General features: G+C 41.3%; 1 protein-coding gene across 2 annotated transcripts in view; it reads right to left on the reverse strand.

Moving 5' to 3' along the window:
• The window catches only part of LOC131806431 (GATA zinc finger domain-containing protein 14), a 44679-nt gene that overhangs the window by 4790 nt on the left and 19043 nt on the right, over window positions 1-20846 (reverse strand). The window contains exons 2-8 of one of the 2 annotated variants that reach the window (XM_059130501.1): window positions 9917-10641; window positions 5795-6567; window positions 5512-5731; window positions 3635-3903; window positions 3405-3566; window positions 3142-3337; window positions 2986-3072 (exon numbers count right to left, since the gene is read on the reverse strand). In XM_059130501.1, coding sequence (XP_058986484.1) covers window positions 2986-3072; window positions 3142-3337; window positions 3405-3566; window positions 3635-3903; window positions 5512-5731; window positions 5795-6567; window positions 9917-10641 — 2432 coding nt within the window. Of the gene's footprint in view, window positions 1-2985; window positions 3073-3141; window positions 3338-3404; window positions 3567-3634; window positions 3904-5511; window positions 5732-5794; window positions 6568-9703; window positions 10642-20846 lie in introns of both variants that reach the window. The other variant, XM_059130500.1, reaches the window with a different exon arrangement.

The raw sequence follows: 20846 nt of genomic DNA on the forward strand, positions 1-20846 counted from the left end.
CCATTGGCTAAAGAAAACATTTTTATATAAAAGAATCTGAGTTCAAACGTGTTCCACTTTAAACTACAAATACCAGTAAGACCGTATTATAATGGTGTTAAACTTTTCAAAAAACCATAAAGTGGGTGAGGTCGTTATATGGGGGCCATATCAAATAGAGAAAGTCTCTAGACTAGTTTATACTTCAAGGATTGTCATCTACCATATCTTCTTAAATACCAAATATGAAACAATTTCGTGGGTAAATGTGACTGGTTTATCAAAATACAGAATATAGGAGGATATCGTGGACATAAGAATTCAATGTTCTGCCACCGGAGCTAAAAACCCATTATGACATACAAATACCATTTTTTAGACAAATTCGTGAAAACATGTGGCGAAAATCATCAAAAACCCGGATATCGGGAGGTACCTTAATATGGCGGCTATACCAACAATATTACTTAAACCAAGGCCTATATAAAATCGGCCAGTAGGTCCATTTGCCTACTAACTTTGCTGTCAAAAACATAATTGCGATTTGAAATTGAAGGAGTAGGTCGACATTTTCATTTCATTTTGGAAACCAAAACTCTTTTGGTTTGATTTACAAACTGAATATCCTGGATTTTACAAACCTGCAGACTGGCTGTTTACAGTGCAATTTTAAGAAAGAAATAATGGTGGAAAAAAGAGCGCTATACACGGCTAGAAATTTTGCCGTGATGTCTTTAGCTACTTAAGTCATCGGGATAATTGAAGTAGTTAGTGTTAGAGAACGAAGACAAATCATTTGCCACTAGTTCCCAAACTGTGCCACTTGTTCCCCCACCAACCTGTGCCACTTGTTCCCCCACCAACCTGTGCCACATGTTCCCCCACCAACCTGTGCCTCATGTTAATGAGTGCTGGACAGTGGCAGAGAAAATATTCGATCGTCTCAATTTCTTCCTCGTCTTAACAGATTCTACAGTAGTCAATATCATTTCGAGGTCATTGCCCTCACCTTGCAGTGATCTGTTAGAGAACGAAGATAAATCATGTGCCAATTGTTCCCCCACCAAACTGTGCCTCATGTTAATGAATGCTGGACAGTGGCAGAGAAAATGTTCGATCGTCTCAATTTCTTCCTCGTCTTAACAGATTCTACAGTAGTCAATTTCATCGCTGTCCCATTTCGAGGTCATTCCCCTCACCTTGCAGTGACCTTTGATGATACCCACCATAAGTTTTAAAACAAGTACCAACAAGGACAGTAGTTCCCTTCTCCCAGAGTCTTGGTCAGATTCTTTTGGAGATGTTGCACGCCCTTTCTTCCAGCCATTTTTGTTGAATTCTCTCAGAGTAGTGTCTATGAATTACCTGTGGAGGTGGAATAGGGGTGGTTTGGCCGAATTCTCAATTTCGATGTTAGCTGATTCGGACCTTAGCCTAGCCAATCCGTCTGCAGTCTCGTTGTCTGGAATATTTTAATGACCAGGAACCCAACAGAGCTTGATAGCCAACCTAGTGTTTTCCAAGGATCTTCTGCAGTCTCAAACAACTTTAGACTTAATGTTACTACCTCTTGACTATCAACGTATATAGTCACCGGACTGCTAACCTCGTTGTTCCTCGTGATCAACAGGTCCATGGCTTTTTTGATTGAGTAGGTTTGGACTCCGATTTGAACCGTATTAAATCCATAAACAAAAACTCCGACTATAATTTCCACTTTAATACATACATTTCGAATGTAATTTTCTCAAAAACTATTATTCCTGAATATATGGTTTATTCTGAGATTTATAGTGAAATTTGGTGTGGAATATTTCCTCCTTTGACACTTTCTGTCTAAAACTAAATTTTAGGATACTTTCATGCATCAGCTTGAAAATAGATCGTAGAAAAATCCATCAATTTTTTTTTTTGCAAATTCGACGCAAGTATTTTCTAGATATATAATGGAAATAGGGATTTATTTTCTTTGATGGCTTATAGTGAAATTTGATGGGGAATATTTCTTTTTTTTTGACAATTTAACCCAAAAATCTAATTTTTTATATATATATATATATATATATATATATATATATATATATATTTTTTTTTTTTTTTTAATTTGGCAACATTGACACCAATATTTTCTTGTATATATTAGAAATAGAGACTTCTTTTCCTTAGTGACTTATAGTGAAATTTGGTGTTTAGTATTTCATCCTTTGACACTTTCTGTCTAACACGAAGTTGTATGTTACTTTTCAGACCCCAACTCGAAAACCTACCAAAGAAGTATCCATGAAAATGAATAAGAATTATTTTCGTGTTTTTAATTGGCAAAAATGAATGAAGTATTCTCGTAAAATATAATGGAAGGGAAGGAAGGGGTTCTTCACTTTGGTGACTCATAGTGAAATTTTGTGTTTTGACATTTTCTGTATAAAACCAAGTATTATGTTACTTTCAGCCTTCAACTCGAAAAAATACCCATGAAAAGAAATATAAAATATTTCTGTTTTTTTTTTTAATGTAAACCAATATTTTCGTGATATATAATGGATATTGGGATTTCTTTTCATTGGTGAACTTCAGGGAAATTTAATATAAAATATTTTTGTCTTCGGTATTATCCTTCTAAAATGACGTTTTTAAGAAGAATTTTACCTAAACTCACATAAGTATGGCTTAACCTCTAAAATGTGTTTTTAATGCTTATAAATTCCTGAAGTTTATGTACGATTCGGAATTTTGACGTATAGTAGAATTTTATGACAAATAAGTTTGCAGAATACGTTGCGTTAAAATGGAGTTATAACCATTTTTTTGAAAAAGTTCCAAAAAATCCTTTTAATTTCAGTGAATTATTGAGAATAGACATTCCTTATATCTATTGGAAATGGAGTCTATATAGATGAGGGCCAGCGCTTTTAGAATACCAACATTTCTTCCACATTAAGAATTTCAACAGATTCTTCTATATTTTAAAGATATACTTTTTTCAAAAAGAAAACTTGTAATACTTACAATTCTAGGATAAGGAACACGACCAAATGAATAAATTTCCCATAATAAAATGCCAAAACTCCACATATCGGATTTATTAGAGAAACGCTAAAAGAAAAAAGATTTCAAAACAATTAATTAAATATTCAACTTATAAACCTAAACAACAAAACCTACCCAATTTTTCAATGCCTCGGGGGCAGTCCATTTAATTGGCAATTTCCCGACATCTAGATTATAGCATTCCTCACGGGCCAAACCAAAATCGGATACCTTGGCAACGCAATCTTCCGAAATGAGAACATTGCGGGCAGCCAAGTCACGATGAACAACCTTTTTCGCTTCCAAATATTCCATACCGGAAGCCGTGTCACTAAAAGATGAAATCATTTTTGTCATATATATAGCCTACAGAAGATAAAGTACAATTGTATACTCACTAAGCAAAATTGATTTGATCCTTTTTAGTTATATGCTGTCGTCCCCGCGATCTTAGATAATCAACCAGTGATCCTTTGCTCATATATTCCGTAACCAAATACAGATGTTTACTAGTGAAGACTAAACCAATGAACTTCACTAGATTTTCATGTTCCAGTGTTCTGTGAAATCGCAAGAGAGAATATTATTTCAAGTTGTTTCAAATACTTTAAGACTGGAAAATACTCACGTCATAACTGAAGCCTCTGCTAAGAATTTCTGTACAGCTCCCTCGTCTTTAAGCATTTTTACAGCCACTTTTTCATTGCGCAGTATGCCCAACATAACATCACCAAATTCACCCTTGCCTATGCTCTCGCGTAATTGTAAATCCGATTCGGGTATAACCCAACCTTTGTCAATGAAATCTTTCGAATTAATGCAGTATTCCTGTTTACCCTGTTTGGGTAAACATTTTACCAGTTGTGTACACAGACCATCGGCATCGGCTTCATAGTGCTGAAGAGGGAAGGGAGAAAGAAGAAAATTAAATAACTTAAACATAAATGAAAAATCAAAGGTTTGCAAACATGGAACTCATGGTCAGGAATGTATAAAGAGCCCATTTAGATGAGTTAAAAGCGAGCAAAAGGGGAGAAAAGGTGAGACTTTACAGACGAGAGAAGGGTAGTCTGTACAGGCGAGAGAAGGGCAGTCGTCTTCATAGACGAGCTGAAGGCCAGATCGCCTCCATAGACGAGCTGAAGGCCAGATCGCCTCCATAGACGAGCTGAAAGCCAGATCGCCTCCATAGACGAGCTGAAGGCTAGATCGTCTCCATAGACGAGCTGAAGGCTAGATCGTCTCCATAGACGAGCTGAAGGCTACATCGTCTCCATAGACGAGCTGAAAGCTAGATCGTCTCCATAGACGAGCTGAAGGCTAGATCGTCTCCATAGACGAGCTGAAGGCTAGATCGTCTCCATAGACGAGCTGAAGGCTAGATCGTCTCCATAGACGAGCTGAAGGCTAGATCGTCTCCATAGATGAGCTGAAGGCCAGATCGTCTCCATAGACGAGCTGAAGGCCAGATCATCTCCATAGACGAGCTGAAGGCCAGATCGTCTCCATAGACGACCTGAAGGCCAGATCGTCTCCATAGACGACCTGACCTGAACGCCAGATCGTCTCCATAGACGACCTGAAGGTCAGATCGTCTCAATAGACGGCCTGAAGGCCAGATCGTCTCCATAGACGACCTGAAGGCCAGATCGTCTCCATAGACGACCTGAAGGCCAGATCGTCTCCATAGACGAGCTGAAGACCAGATCGTCTCCATAGACGAGCTGAAGGCCAGATCGTCTCCATAGACGACCTGAAGGCCAGATGGTCTCCATAGACGAGCTGAAGGCCAGATCGTCTCCATAGACGAGCTGAAGGCCAGATCGTCTCCATAGACGAGCTGAAGGCCAGATCGTCTCCATAGACGAGCTGAAGGCCAGATCGTCTCCATAGACGAGCTGAAGGCCAGATCGTCTCCATAGACGAGCTGAAGGCCAGATCGTCTCCATAGACGAGCTGAAGGCCATATCGTCTTCATAGACGAGCCGTATTTATAGTCCTGGAGAGTTTTTATAAGAGTCTTTATAGGCGTCCTCGAGAGAGTCTTTATAGACGGCCGGTATTGAGTCTTCATAGACAGCCTGGATGTCATCTCTATAAATCGATTGGAGGGAGTCTTCATAGACGACAGATCGAGTCTTTATAGACGATCTAGAGGGAGTCTTCATATATGACCTGGACCGAGGCTTAATAGATGGCCTGGAGGAAATTTTTATAGACGATCAGGAGGAAGTGTTTACAGATGACATGAGGTAAGCCTTTATATACGACCTGAAATGAGAGTCTGGCTGAAGGTCGTCTTTGTAAAATGACAAAAGGTCGCCTCTCTTCTTCTCTTCGTTTGCAGACGAGCAAACGAGCTGAAGGTAGTCTCTATGAACTGACTGAATGTCGTTTCTAGAGTCTCGCTGAAGGTCTTTTGTATGAACTGGAAGAAAGGCCGTCTCTCTTTTTGTCTTCGTTTGCAGATGAGTGAAAAGTGTAATTTTTTAACCGCTTACTTACCGCTACTAGTTGACCCAAATTTTCAAAATATTCTTCATCGTCAATGGTTAGCTTATTTTCCAAATATTTCACGCGATAATGCTCAACCTTACCCTGGAAGCATACACAGAGCGTATAGTCACCAGGAAAGTTGGTCGATTCTCGCACTAGAAACAGGCCATCTTCGCGGGGCTGTAGCAAGTGTTCGGCCTCGTCACGGGTAATGCTGCCATGGAACCACCTACAAAAATCAAATTTCATATTAAATTCAAATGAATTTAAAGAACATTCCATCTCTACTTACGGCATTGCATTCAATTTAACCTCACATTTTTTGTGCGGTTGCTGTTGGCCAACATGATGATTGGGTGCCATGCCCGATGTCGGTGATAGGGAGGGGGTTGCCCATGTCTGGGTGCCAACACCAACGGGATTACCACCGCCAACAACTGCAGCGCCATTTATGTCAAAACTATGCAATGATGTCGTCATAGCCGAACCACCTGCTCCGACATTGGCTCCCGCCGGATTTATGACCAATGACGACGTTTGATTGGGATGATGATGCTGCTGCTGTTGTTGTTGCTGTTGCTGGGCGGGGTGTTGTGTATGAAGTAACATATTGCTACCACCGCCGGCATTTGCTGTTAGACCCATACCTTTGGGTGGTAGGCCACGTTCGTGCAGTGACATGCCAGTGCTGTGGGCAGCATTCAATGAAGACGACATCAGATTATTGTTGCAATTATTGGCCGCTGCTGCGGCATTTAATAATTGCATATGCTGTTGTTGTTGCTGTTGGGTGACACTGGCCACTGCGGCGGCCGTAACAGATGATGCCGTCGACGCGGAACCGACAATGGGAGTAAATGTTGACATTAAACTGTGGGATTGTTGCTGTTGCTGCTGCTGTGGATGTTGATTTGGCGATTTGGGTGAATGATTGGCAGCGGCATTTATAATACCACCACCAGCCAGAATAGTGCTGCCTCCTCCGCCTCCAGCAACACCTGTTGCATTTGTTATATGACTATTAAGTGCATGCGAGGACAAGTGAATCGCATTGTGATGTTGATTCTAAAAATTAGAAAAAAAAAGAAATGATAAAATTATTAAAAAAAATTGTCAATGAGATTTGAAAATTTGTAGAGAAAGAGTGCAGAGGGGTGTGCGGAAGGTTAACAGGAATGAATGAGGATGGGCATGAATTGTGGTTATTGACACAAAGGTCTTAAGAGATACACAGAAGAGAGTCTTTACAGAATTAAGGAAGGAGTATTTATGGACGAGCGGAAGGAAGTTTCAATGGACGATCTGCAAAGAGAATCTGTATGGACGAGCTGGGAATGGAGTTTTTGTAGAGAAGCTGATAGAAGTCTTTACAGTCAACGTGGAGGGAATCTTTTTTTTCTTTTTTAGGAAAGAATGAGAATGAAAATGGACATGAATTGTGGTTATTGACCAAAAGATCTTTATGGAAGGACGGAAAAGCGTTTTTATAGACTTGCGGAAGGGGTATTTACGAACGAATGGAAGTAAGTTTTAATAGACGATGTGCCAAGGGAATCTGTATGGACGAGATGGGAAAGGAGTCTTTGTAGAGAAGATGGAAGGGAGTCTATACAGACGAGGTGTAAGGAATCTTCCGAGACATGCAGGGAAAGTTCTCTTTATCGGAAGAGCTAGGAAGATAGTCTTTACAGACGGCTTGGAAGAAGTCTTTATAGATAACCTGGAAGGAGAATTTATAGACCACCTGGATTGAGTCTTTATAGACGACCTGTGGGGGGGGGGTCTTTAGAGACAGTCTGAAGGGAGTCTTTATAAACGACCTGGAAGGAGACTTTATATACAGCCTGGTGAAGTCTTTATAGACGGAGCTGGTGGGAGACTACATACAACCTGAAGGGAGTATTTACAGGCGATATGTAGTGGTCATTATAGACGAACTGGAGGTATTTTTTATAGACTGCCTGGGGGAGCGTTTATAGACGGCCTGGAGGGAGTTTTTATCGACGACCTGGATGGAGACTTTATCGACTACCTGGAGGGGGTCTTTATAGACAACCTGGGAGGAGTCTTTATAGACGACCTGGAAGGAGTCTTTATAGACAACCTGGGAGGAGTCTTCATAGTCGACCAGAAGGAAATCTTTATAGATAACCTAGAGGTATTCTTTATAGACAACCTAGAAGTATTATTTATAGACTGCCCGGGGGAATCTTTATATACGACCTGGAGGGAGTCTTTATAGACGACCTGGGTGTCTTTATAGACATCCTAGAGGGAGTCTTTATAGACACCCTAGAGGGATTCTTAATAGACTGTCTGGGGGAATCTTTAGTCTTCATAGACGGCCTGGAAGGAGTCTTTATAGAAGACCGGAAGGGAGTCTTTATAGACAGCCTAGAGGGATTCTTAATAGAATGCCTGGGGGAATCTTTATAGACTGGCTGGCTTGATAGACTACCTGAAGGGTGCCTTTATAGTCTGGAGGTCTGAAGGGTGTCTTTATAGACGGTCTGGAGGGAGATTTAAAGGGCCGCCTGGAAGGAGCCTTTTTAGACGGCCTGGAGGGAATTTTTATAAACGACCCAGAGAGTCTTTTTAGATGGTCCGGACGAAGTCTTTATAGACGGCCTGGAGGGAGTCTTTATAGACGAACTGGAGGGAGTGTTTATAGACCACCTGGAGAGATTTTTAATAGACCACCTGAAGGGAGTCTTTATAGACGGCCCTGAGGGAGTCTTTATAGGCCCTGGAAAGTCTTTACAGACGGCCTCCTAGAGGAAGTCTTTATAGACGGCCTGGAAAGATCTCTATAGATGGCCTAGAAGGAGACTTTATAGACGAGCTGAGGGAGTCTTTAAAGGCGAGTTGAGGAAGCTTTTACGGCAAAGCTGAGGGAAGCTAGAGGAAGTCTTTATAGACGGCCGGGAAAGGGTCTCTATAGATGGCTTAGAAGGAGACTTTATAGACGAGCTGAGGTAGTCTTTAAAGGCGAGTTGAGGAAGCTTTTACGGGAAAGCTGAGGGACTCTGTATAGACGAGTTGGAGGGAGCCTTTATAGACTGCCAGGAAGGTGTCCTTATAGACGGCCAGGAAAGAAAAACGATCGGGGAAGAGAAACTGAGTACTCTTCATAGACGAGCTGATGGTCAGGGAGTCTCTATAGACAATCTGAAAGTTTTTATAAACGAGCTGATGGAATCTTTACAGGCGATTTGAGGGAGCCTTTAAGGGCAAGCTAAGGGAGTCTGTATAGACGAGCTAGAGGAAGCCTTTATAGACGGCCAGGAAGGAGTCCTTATAGACGGCCAGGAAGGAGTCCCAAAAGGCGATGGGCGAAGAGAAACTGACTACTCTTCATAGACGAGCTTGTCAGGGAGTCTCTATAGACAATCTGATAGACACAGAATCTCTATAGACGAGCTAATGGCCAGGGAATCTCTGTAGACAAGCTGATGACCAGGAGAAACTGCCTACTTTTCATAGACGAGCTGAAGGTCAGAGGGTCTCTATAGACAATCTGATACACAGATAATCTCTATAGACGAGCTAATGGCCAGGGAATCTCTGTAGGCAAGCTGATGACCAGGCATTTCTATAGGCAAGCTGATAGGTAGGGAGTTCCTTAGAGAGGAACTGATGTCTGGGAATCTTTTAGAGAAACTAGGGGTTTTTTTAAAGACGAACTGAAGCCGGGGAGTCTTTTAGAGACGAACTGAACCCATTAACTCTTTTAGAGACGAACTGATACCAAGTATTATTTTAAAGACGAACTGAAGCCAGGGAGTCTTTTTGAGACGAGAGACAAAATGAAGCCGGAGAGTCTTTCTATAGATAAGCTAAAGGCATAAGGTCTCTTTATGGATAAGCTGAGAAGAGAGAATTTACAGACGTTCTGGAAAAGGTGTCTCTTTATAGACGACTTGAGTAGGTATTTATAGGCTCCAATATTTTCCAAATTAAATATTGGCATTTACAGGTGGTTCAGGCCCAAAGTTTAGTTATAGATGGCTTTCTTCTTTTCACAAAAGATCCTCCATAGGAACCTTTCCATTCAAAGAAATCCTTTTGCGCTTCTTCAGGGGATAGAAAAAAATTCTTTGGTCTTTAAAAAATGGAGAACCCTTCTCCCTTCTCTACAACAAAATAATGTCATGTATGTGTATGTGTGTGGGTGTGTGTGTGTGTATTTTACATGTATTACCACATTGTTATGATGAGATGACGCTGATGATAAATTGCCTGATTGTGCTACAATATGGGGTTGGGATTGGCTAAATTGCTGTTGCAATGTGATATTGCTGGCGATGATGGGAACACCACCACCAACACCGACACCAATGCCGGCTAGGCCGCCAACACCACCGCCGCCGATATTACCAATGCTGCCACCACCCCCGCCTATACCACCACTTACACTGTTATTGGCTAGCAAACTATTTGGATTGTTGGGTCCACCAGCAGCCGCCGTTACCGGCTGCGGTGCTGGACGTTTATTATGACGCAATGGGGCCGTTGGTGGCATCTGATGCCCGGTTGATTGCAAAAACCATGGATCACCGCCCGTGCTCGATGTTGCCACCGTTACCGTTGGCTGGGAGAAACCGCGATGATGACCAACGATTGTTGTTTGTCCGCCGTTTTGTGTGGCCGTTGCGTGACTATTCATAACTGTCGTCTGGGAACCTGGGCTATTCGCAGTTGCTGCGGCTGTTGCTGGCGACTGCGATGATGGATTGTTGTCGTTTTTGCTTTTGTTGTTGTTATTATTGTTGTTGTTATCGGGATTTGTTAACCTCTGTTGTGCTAAGGATACTGACGATGAAAAATTTGTGCTGGAAAAGTCTTTTTCTTCTTCTTTGGCAACTTCCTTTCTCTCCGGATTTTCTACAGCTGTGCCATTAGATCTTTCGTTTCTACTTAGATTGCTATTGTTGGTGTTGTTGGTAATTCCTGTATCGGTTGCTTGATCATGGAGGGATTTGGTGTTGACGTCACTGTTGTTTTTATTGCTTTTCTTTATGGGTGTTTGGTCTGCGTTTGAATCCTTGACAGGACAACCATCTACAACATCATTGGAAGTCTTTAGATTTTCTTTAAGGGGATTTGTATTTTCCTTGGTGTCTGGTAGTGCGTCTTCATCTGAAATGAAATGAGAGAAGAGAGAAAGTTTGTGAGCTAAGCAAAAATTAGGGAGAGAGCGGGTAGTTATAAATATTTTCAAGGCGAATAAAAAATTATGAAAGGATTATGTTTGGAGTATCCTTAAAATTTGTCGTGTAGGGAGTTGTTGGTGGATGGATGGTCTGGGTTTGAAAAATGCTAACAAAAAAAGTAAGAAAGGTGCAAAACAATTCATTTGCTACAAAGGAGTTGGAGGATGTCTTCAGATGAGTTGGAACGGAATCTCTTCACACGACCTGAAGGGAGTCTTTACATACAATCTAGAGATAGTCTTTACAGACGACCAGAAGCGAGTCCTTACAGACGACCTGGATGGAGTATTTACAGACGACCTGGAGGGAGTCTTTACAGACGACCTGGAGGTAGTCTTTACAGACGACCTGGAGGTAGTCTTTACAGACAACTTGGAGGGAGTCTTTGTAGAAGAGCTGGAGGGAGTCACTCCTCTTTATAGATAAGCTGTAAGGCGACTTTATAGACGTCTCTTTAGACGATATTGAGGCCGCCTCTATGGAGGAGCTGAAGGTCAGATCGTCTCCATAGACGAGCTGAAGGTAAGATCGTCGCCATAGACGAGCTGAAGGCCAGATCGTCGCCGTAGACGAGCTGAAGGCCAGATCGTCTCCATAGACGAGCTGAAGGCCAGATCGTCGCCATAGACGAGCTGAAGGCCAGATCGTCGCCATAGACGAGCTGAAGGCCAGATCGTCGCCATAGACGAGCTGAAGGCCAGATCGTCTCCATAGACGAGCTGAAGGCCAGATCGTCTCCATAGACGAGCTGAAGGAAATAGACGAGCTGAAGGAAATAGACGAGCTGAAGCCCAGATCGTCTCCATAGACAACCTGATGCCCAGATCTTCTCTACAGACTAAGTGAAGCCTGTCTCTATAGACCAGCTGAAGGGCTGCCTCTATAGACCAGTTAAGGGCTGCCTCTATAGACCAGCTGAAGGGCTGCCTCTATAGACCAGTTAAGGGCTGCCTCTATAGACCAGTTAAGGGCTGCCTCTATAGACCAGCTGAAGGGCTGCCTCTATAGACCAGTTAAGGGCTGCCTCTATAGACCAGTTAAGGGCTGCCTCTATAGACCAGCTGAAGGGCTGCCTCTATAGACCAGTTAAGGGCTGCCTCTATAGACCAGCTGAAGGGCTGCCTCTATAGACCGACTGAAGGGCTGTCTCTATAGACCAACTGAAGGGCTGTCTCTATTGACCAGCTGAAGGGCTGTCTCTATAGACCAGCTAAAGGGCTGTCTCTATAAACCAGCTGAAGGGCTGTCTCTATAGACCAGCTGAAGGGCTGTCTCTATAGACCAGCTGAAGGGCTGTCTTTATAGACCAGCTGAAGGGCTGTCTCTATAGACCAGCTGAAGAGCTGTCTTTATAGACCAGCTGAAGGGCTGGCTCTATAGACCAACTGAAGGGCTGTCTCTATTGACCAGCTGAAGGGCTGTCTCTATAGACCAGCTAAAGGGCTGTCTCTATAAACCAGCTGAAGGGCTGTCTCTATAGACCAGCTGAAGGGCTGTCTCTATAGACCAGCTGAAGGGCTGTCTTTATAGACCAGCTGAAGGGCTGTCTCTATAGACCAACTGAAGGGCTGTCTCTATTGACCAGCTGAAGGGCTGTCTCTATAGACCAGCTAAAGGGCTGTCTCTATAAACCAGCTGAAGGGCTGTCTCTATAAACCAGCTGAAGGGCTGTCACTTGGACCAGCTGAAGGGCTGTCTCTTGGACCAGCTGAAGGGCTGTCTCTATAGACCAGCTGAAGGGCTGTCTCTATAGACCAGTTGAAGGGCCTCTATAGACCAGCTGAAGGGCTGTCTCTATAGACCATCGGAAGGCTGTCTCTATAGACCATCGGAAGGCTGTCTCTATAGACCAGCTGAAGTGCTGTCTCTATAGACCAGCTGAAGGGCTGTCTCTATAGACCAGCTGATGGGCTGTCTCTACAGACCAGCTGAAGGGCTGTCTCTATAGATCCGCTGAAGGGCTGTCTCTATAGATCAGCTGAAGAGCTGTATCTATAGACCATCTGAAGGCTGTCTATATAGACCAGCTGAAGGGCTGACTCTATAGACCAGCTGAAGGCTGCCTCCGAGAACAAAATTACATTTTTATATAAGAACTGCGAGCAGATCCTTTAAAAAAGCGAGCTCTATTGAGCTACATGCCCATACTTCAAATTTGTATTTGCCGACATTTCACTTTCTATCCATTTCTGCCAGACAATTATCCAACACCACAATCACCCACCACTATTCGCTTCAGTTCCAATCTAATTTATTGAATGGACAATTTTTATTTGCTTTGCTATTCAAAGTTCCCAGCAACATAATCGGCATCATCATTATCAGCCAGCCAACCAGCAACAAGCGCCTCTATTGTGTTTTAGATTTTATGCGAAATGTGGACTCCATCGAAGAGAAGGAGTACCGCCTTTATATTAGCAGCAGCACCAACTCCAGCCAATATATGCAAATATGAGTGGAGTTTTTTTGTTGTGGCCAAACCAAAAACAAAGAAACTTATTTTACTCCATGGTAGCTACTGCCATGCCACTCCATTCCACGGGAAATCATAAATAATCTAAGCTTAATTCCGGTCGGTTATGTGCAATACAAGGGTGGATGGGAGGGAGGGGGCAACAGCATAAACGAGTGTTGCCACATGACTTATGGGCAAAATGGGAGCAGCAGCATTAATGAGACAAGACCACTGTTGAGATCTTAGAAAAGGGTTCCCCATAAGGGGGTGCTAGAAAAATACGATTTTTAAGATAAATTAACTGATACTTAAATTATAATAAAGAGGAAGGTATAACATTAGCCAAATGACCATCAAGAGCAGGCTTGAAGGATCGTATCCTTTTTATGAAATTTTGTCAAATCGGATCGGATTTTGTCAATCGATAGCGTCACGAATCGCTTAAACAAAGGCTGGGATGTTGGTGTCAACCTTACCTATCACAGCATTAACTGTAGGAGTTCGACGAGGATAATACCCCTCATGACAACATCTGGAATAACCGACTGATTAAGAAAAGACGATGTTGATCCTAACTTTCCACTCAAGTTGAAGGAGCATTGCCGTAATATGTTATATAAGATGATGCTCAGTCGGAGACTGTAATTTTAGCCAAGACCGGTTTTAAGACGCTGGTGGGAGAGGAAGATACAAAAAGAAGCAACATACTAATCACGAGGCTACGAAGAAACGTTGATTAAAAAGGATTCCTATTTTAAGAGCAGTTGTGTTACGGAATCAACAGAGGAACAGAATTGATATCTAGTCTTGTGGATCGTCTATAAGGCTTCGATACTTCTCAGATCTATGGATTACAAGGATCTCGCAGCTCGTCTATGAAAGACTCACTACAGCTTGTCTGTGAGAGGCTCACTTCAGCTTCAGCTCGTCTATGAAAGACTCACTGCAGCTCGTCTATGAAAGACTCACTGCAGCTCGTCTATGAAAGACTCACTGCAGCTCGTCTGTGAAAGACTCACTTCAGCTCGTCTATAAAAGACTCACTTCAGCTCGTCTATAAAAGACTCACTTCGGCCCGTCTATAAAAGACTCACTTCGTCCCGTCTATAAAAGACTCACTTCGGCTCGGCTATAAAAGACTCACTTCGGCTCGTCTATAAAGACTCACTTCGGCTCGTCTATAAAGACTCACTTCAGCTCGTCTATAAAAGACTCACTTCAGCTTCAACTCGTCTATGAAAGACTCACTTCAGCTTCAGATCGTCTATGAAAGGCTCACTTCAGCTCGTCTATGAAAGACTCACTGCAGCTCGTTTATGAAAGACTCACTGCAGCTCGTCTATGAAAGACTCACTGCAGCTCGTCTATGAAAGACTCACTGCAGCTCGTCTATGAAAGACTCACTGCAGCTCGTCTATGAAAGACTCACTTCAGATCGTCTATGAAAGGCTCACTTCAGCTCGTCTATGAAAGGCTCACTTCAGCTCGTCTCTGAAAGACTCACTTCAGCTCGTCTATGAAAGACTCACTTCAACTCGTCTATGAAAGACTCACTTCAGCTCGTCTGTGAAAGACTCACTTCAGCTCGTCTATCAGGAGTCACTACAACCCGTGTATTACAGATTCACTTCACCTCGTCTATGAGGATTTAATTCACCTTGGCTATGAGGACTCACTGACTCACCAGTAGCTCATCTATGGATACTTCTTTAGACCGCTTTTAAGACTCCCCCTAGTTCGTCTATAGAGCCTATTCTCAGGTAATTTTCAGATACTCCCTTCTCTTTGTAGACTTGTTTTAAGAGACTCCCCTTACCCAAATTGTGTTCCGGAATCAACAGAAGGACAGAATTAATATCTGGGTCTTCCAGATCGCCAATAAGGATTCCTCAGCTCGTCATAAAAGGTTTCCTCAGCTTGTCCTATAAGGCTTCCTCAGCTTGTCCATAAAAATATTTTGCCCTCCAGAATTCTAAGGATTATGAGGGCCTCGCAGCTCGTCTATAGAGACTCCTTGGCTCTTTACCTCGCCTATTAAAACTCTTTGGCCCTTCAGCTGTCCTATAAAGACAATGACCCGGCAGCTCACCTATGGGGACTTTTTAAGACAATCTTTTAAGACTCTCTCCAGCTCGTCTGTAGGGACTCCATTTTTAGCTTGTCTTTAGAAGAACCCTTCCTTTGCAGTCTTGATTAAAAAGCCTCCCCTTCATAATGTTATTGCAGATCTGGTATCTCCCTTACCCACACAGTTTATTTTTTTCTAAAATTTGTATTCATGTATGCATGTATTTAACTATCCGCCACATACATACATACATACGTACAGATATATTTATATCTTCATTGTTGTTTAATTTCCGTTTTAAGCCTGAACAGCTATTTTCAGTTCATCTATCAACAACAATAACTACAAAAACAACACCAACAAAAAACGTCTGGTATTGTCTGATGATATTGTAACTACTGCTGCTGATCGATCTAAGGTAGGCAGGCAGGCATTCCACGAGCAGGTTGTTGCTGTTGCTTTAGTTTCATGGCAGCAGCGACACAGTTGCCTCATTCGCTACAATTGCCGTAACTCTATGGGAATTTGAATTTGTAATGAATTTCCCGGTAAGATTTTCCATTGGAGTTTTTCAGTTTTGGTCTGCAATGTAGGAAACTTCTATGTCTGGCGGGTGGAGGGTAAGGGGTTTATTGTTTCAGATACCGATATATATCTTAATGGCCAGACAATGAAAGATTTTGAGCCGAACTGATGACGTCTGAGAACAGTAAAAAAGAATTCTGTTGGGAATTAAAGTAATAATCAGAGCTTTTGAGAGCCCGGGTCCAGAAGAAGCGGGGATTTGAGATTAAAAAGTAGAATATGTGTTCAATGATACATTTTTGGACAGTTTTTGTCAATTTTGTGGCGCCACGAAAGGATATTCTCCCTTTTTGTATCCGTTTTAGGCCTGAAGACTTTAAGACCCCACCTTCCTAAAAGAACTTCAACACTTCTAAGTATTGCCGAGAAAAAGAGGTCCTTACGTAAAAAATCTATTTGAAGGAACAATTCGAAATTTGTTTACAATAGTACTACTTAGAAAAGCTATTTATACCCTCAGTCACATGGCTAGAGAGGGTATATATCATGTGATACGGTCAAAACGTGCCTCATCGAAATAACGCTTTTAGATCCTATGTTTCTTTGGACCAAATCCGTTTAAGGACATCTGGAGTCGTTTTAGCGATGCTGTCGAAGGGAGTATCCGATTTGATCCTAACTTCGTACATCGCAATATTATTGTCAAACTTAGATCGAGTTCGGAGATGAGCAATATCGGTCCACTGCTCCGGGTACATCTCCAACAAAATGCCAACATTTTCAAAGAAAATAATTTTCTGCACAGAAAGAGAAAGGATAATCCGATTTTACTCCAACTTTGCAAATCCTAATATTTGCATCAGTGCTAGGTCAGGTGCGTAAATGTAAAATATCGGTATACTCCATCAAGTACCTCCCCACAAAGGGTCAAAATTTTGAATAATTATAACTCTTTTAAAATGTGACATCGGAATCCATTCAAACTTAGCACATCTCAAATATAAATTATAAATACAAGATATGTTATAAAGATGATAGAGATCGGAATATTCCTTCTGGTACCTCCCCCATAAAGGGTCAAAGTTTTGAGTAACCAAAACGATCATAGTAGCCGAAATAAGCATCCGGTTCTTTTCGAATTAAACACATCACAATATTTCTATTAATCCAAGGTCTGGTGTTTAGATGAAATGTAACGGTCCACTCCTTCTGGTACCTCTTCTACTAAGGGTCAAAATCTTGAAAAACTGTAACCAACTTCAGACTGCTGTCATTTCCAAGCCACTCGTTCGACAGCTGTTAAAATTATTTCAGAGACGGCTCATTATATTGTTTACAAGCGTACAAAAGCATTTTGGTGAGAATTCTCCAGAAAAAAAGGTATTCGTGATGGAATTCAAGCGTGATAGTGTGATTTCTTTATATTTGGCTGGAAAACCACAATTGGCTATCGTATCGTAGCCCGACATCAAAAAGGCAAGCGGAAGCGACATCAGCAGAATTGGTTCGAAAAGTAAAGAAGCGACTTGATCGAAACCTGCGTCGCAGTGGCTGAAAAATGGCCCGTGATATGAACATATCGCAATATTCCATTCGGCAAATATAGAAAAATCCCGAGCTCATTTTTAAATTTTTAAATCCAAAAAGTACAAGAACTTACACCGCAACAGAAAGAACGGAAAATAGAACTGCCGAATTGGGTTTTCTCCGATGAGAAAACATTCGTTGCCCAGCAGTTTGCCAAAGAGGTCAGCATAAATGTGCACGTTCGGTTGGCCACCAGAACTCAAACGCCGGCCATGGTGATGGTGTGGGCCGCCATAACAGCTAATGGTCGCTCTCCGCTCATATTAATCGATCGTGGTATCAGAATAAATGCCGAATATTATCGAGAAAATATTCTGGAAGGTGCGGCCAAGCAGACCTTGGATATTACAAGAGGACTCAGCACCATCGCACTCAACACGCGCCACCCAAAAATGGTTACAAAATGAGGTTCCTCGCTTCAAAGCGCACAATGGCCACCAAAATCTCCGGATACCAATCCCTTGGACTATTGTGTCTGGAGTATTTCGGAAAGCAAGGTTGGCACTAAAAAGTACCAAAGTGTCGATCACCTCAAGCAAGTGCTTCGCCGGGAATAAGCCAAAATATCACAGAGCAACATTCGGGCAGCGTGTGACGGTTTCATTGGCCGTTTGAAGACCATTATTCGTGCCAAAGGTAACCAATTCGAACAAATCTAAACTTATTCTAAAATTTGATGCTATTTCCGACATTTTTTGCTTTTATTTAATAAAATTTAAGAAGAAAAATCTAAAAATTATGGCGTTTGGCTTTGTTGCAGTTTTTTATCTCACCCTGTATATATAGTCCAAATCTGGCATGCTGTAATATTTATATGAGTCTTGTATCAGATACGAAATTGGTCAACTGCTTCGGAACCTCTCTCATAAAGGGTCAACAGTTTGAATAATCATAACTCAAGGCTAGTGGCATACATCTGTCGGCAAAACCAACTGATACTATTTGACTTGTTTTTTATCCCTTGGGCGCCACAAAATGACTTTTTTGTTAAGGTCCTAGCTTTAAGCTTTGTATTCTGCCTTACTTAAAATTTATATTTTCTATAAAAATAAATAGTCCAGGGACTAATTTTTAAGTTGTTTACATTGATCCTAAGTCTTCAAATGTCTGTCAGTAAGCATCCCATGTTGGGCGCCACGAAAGGATTTTTATCATTTCTGGCTGAAATTTCAGCATAAATACGCAGAGACTAAAAAAACCTTAATTTTCCACCGGTTTCCTATAAACATTGGGTCTATTCACATCACCTTGTATTTGCTAACGCAAGATCTGTTGTTAAGAGGACATATATCTGCCAACCCCTTCTGGTTTCTCACCCACAAAAACTGGTCGTATACATCTGTCGAACCAAAAAAAAAAAAAAAAAAAAAAAAAAAAACGACTGATACTATTTTTTTTTTCTTTATCTGTTGGGCGCCACAAAGACTTTTTTAAGGTCCAAGATTTAAGATTTATATTCTGCCTCACTCAAAATTCATATTTTCTATACCTAAATATCTGGTCCAAGGACTATTTTTCAAGTTATTCAAAGTCTTCAAATGTCTGTCAGTAAGCATCCCCACGTTGGGCGCCACGAAATGATTTTTTCCATTACTGGCTTCATTATCAACGTAAATATGCAGATACTCAAAACCTATCATTTTTCCGATTTGGGTCCTTTATGCCGCATATCTCTGGTCGAAGGACCTATTTTCACCTGGTTAATATTACCCTCCAAATCTCTGTGTATATGTATAAAGCTGATCAACTGGAAAATTGCATATTCACTGAATACATTTTGATCGGCACTTGAATTCAATCACTTCCCCTTTTCACAGTTTACTTAAACAAATTTGATAATTTGTTGACGAAAAAAAAAAAAACATTTTTTAAGTGTTTGTTTTCTCTTTCGAGACGAGCTTAATGATCTGAAATTTGCAGTGAAAAGGAAAGCCAGATAGACACTATCACACACTCACCACTATGCGACGCGTTTCGCCGTTGGTTAAGCGGCTCATCAGGCATATTTGATGTGGATGATGGCTTACAAGGGCCGTTCTCTGGAAAGTAGTATATATTTCGAACTTATTGCAAATTAGCATATGCGAATTATACACTAGAAACTCTCCAGGTTCGACTCAAGTTCTATTGGCAGATCTTTTTCACAGCAACGTTTTGTTTTTGTAGTGATGGATTTTTTGTCCACAACAACTACATTGCTTCCAATGCATACACTTGTTTTAGTGCTGCTTTTAGGAAGACGGGTTAATGGCTCTGAACGTAGAGACGGCAACTTCTAGTTGGCTGCACACAGAGGTCCGCGGTTCAAATCCCACAGCCAGGCTCGGCTGAATTTTTGAGTTTTGCCTTGTTAAGGCGAAGATCATATGTTTTATGATTTAAGTGTTTGTTTTCTCTTTCGAGACGAGCTTAATGATCTGAAATTTGTAGTGAAAAGGAAAGCCAGATAGACACTATCACACACTCACCACTATGCGACGCGTTTCGCCGTTGGTTAAGCGGCTCATCAGGCATATTTGATGTGGATGATGGCTTACAAGGGCCGTTCTCTGGAAAGTAGTATATATTTCGAACTTATTGCAAATTAGCATATGCGAATTATACACTAGAAACTCTCCAGGTTCGACTCAAGTTCTATTGGCAGATCTTTTTCACAGCAAATTTCAGATCATTAAGCTCGTCTCGAAAGAGAAAACAAACACTTAAATCATAAAACATATGATCTTCGCCTTAACAAGGCAAAACTCAAAAACATTTTTTGTTTATCTTTCATTTTCGTCTCTGTGATCGGCGTTTATTGCGTTGCAAAAACAGGCGGCAGCGAAGCGAACCATAAGCGAAAAAAAAACGAAAAATTAAAGAGGGAACGTGAACGAACAGATGATTCACCTCGGTACGGCACATTCACACAATTGTGTTGTCGTTTTCAATTTTTTTTATTTTTAATAGCTTTGTTTCGTTTTTAAGGGGTCGTCATTTGTTAATTTTTATTTTTTTTATTTAACTTTTTTTTTGTGTGTCGATCTTGTTATTCAAATTTCATGCGATGTGTTTCGCTGATCGCTCGACGCCGACGTCGTCGTCATTCTCGTTGTTAAACAATTTAATTTGCATTTCATTTCAAAAAAAAAAAAAAAAAAAAAAAAACATTGCTACCGTTTTTTTCTGTTCAGTTCAGTTGGTTTGGCAAAGAATATTAATGGAACCGATTTTTTTTTAATTTTTATTATCACCTCGCCCATATATGTATATTTGTGCCAATATGATCGCGTTTGGTTTAAAATAATGGGGGGACTGAATATTTTTCTCAAGCCTTGAAATAAAAACGACCTCGTGAAATTGAAGATAAAATAGTTAGGCCGAAGGTAATATGGCGATTAGAAAAAGGGAAAAAGTCTTTGTAAACAACTTGGGAATTGGTCCTTCGACCAGAGATTTTTCTTATGATAGTCCCATTTTTTGTATTGGAAAGAGGAGAGAAAGGATTTCAGAAAGC

This window comes from Musca domestica, unplaced genomic scaffold (genome assembly GCF_030504385.1).
Source record: "Musca domestica strain aabys unplaced genomic scaffold, Musca_domestica.polishedcontigs.V.1.1 76, whole genome shotgun sequence".
NCBI classification, from domain to species: Eukaryota; Metazoa; Arthropoda; class Insecta; order Diptera; family Muscidae; genus Musca; species Musca domestica.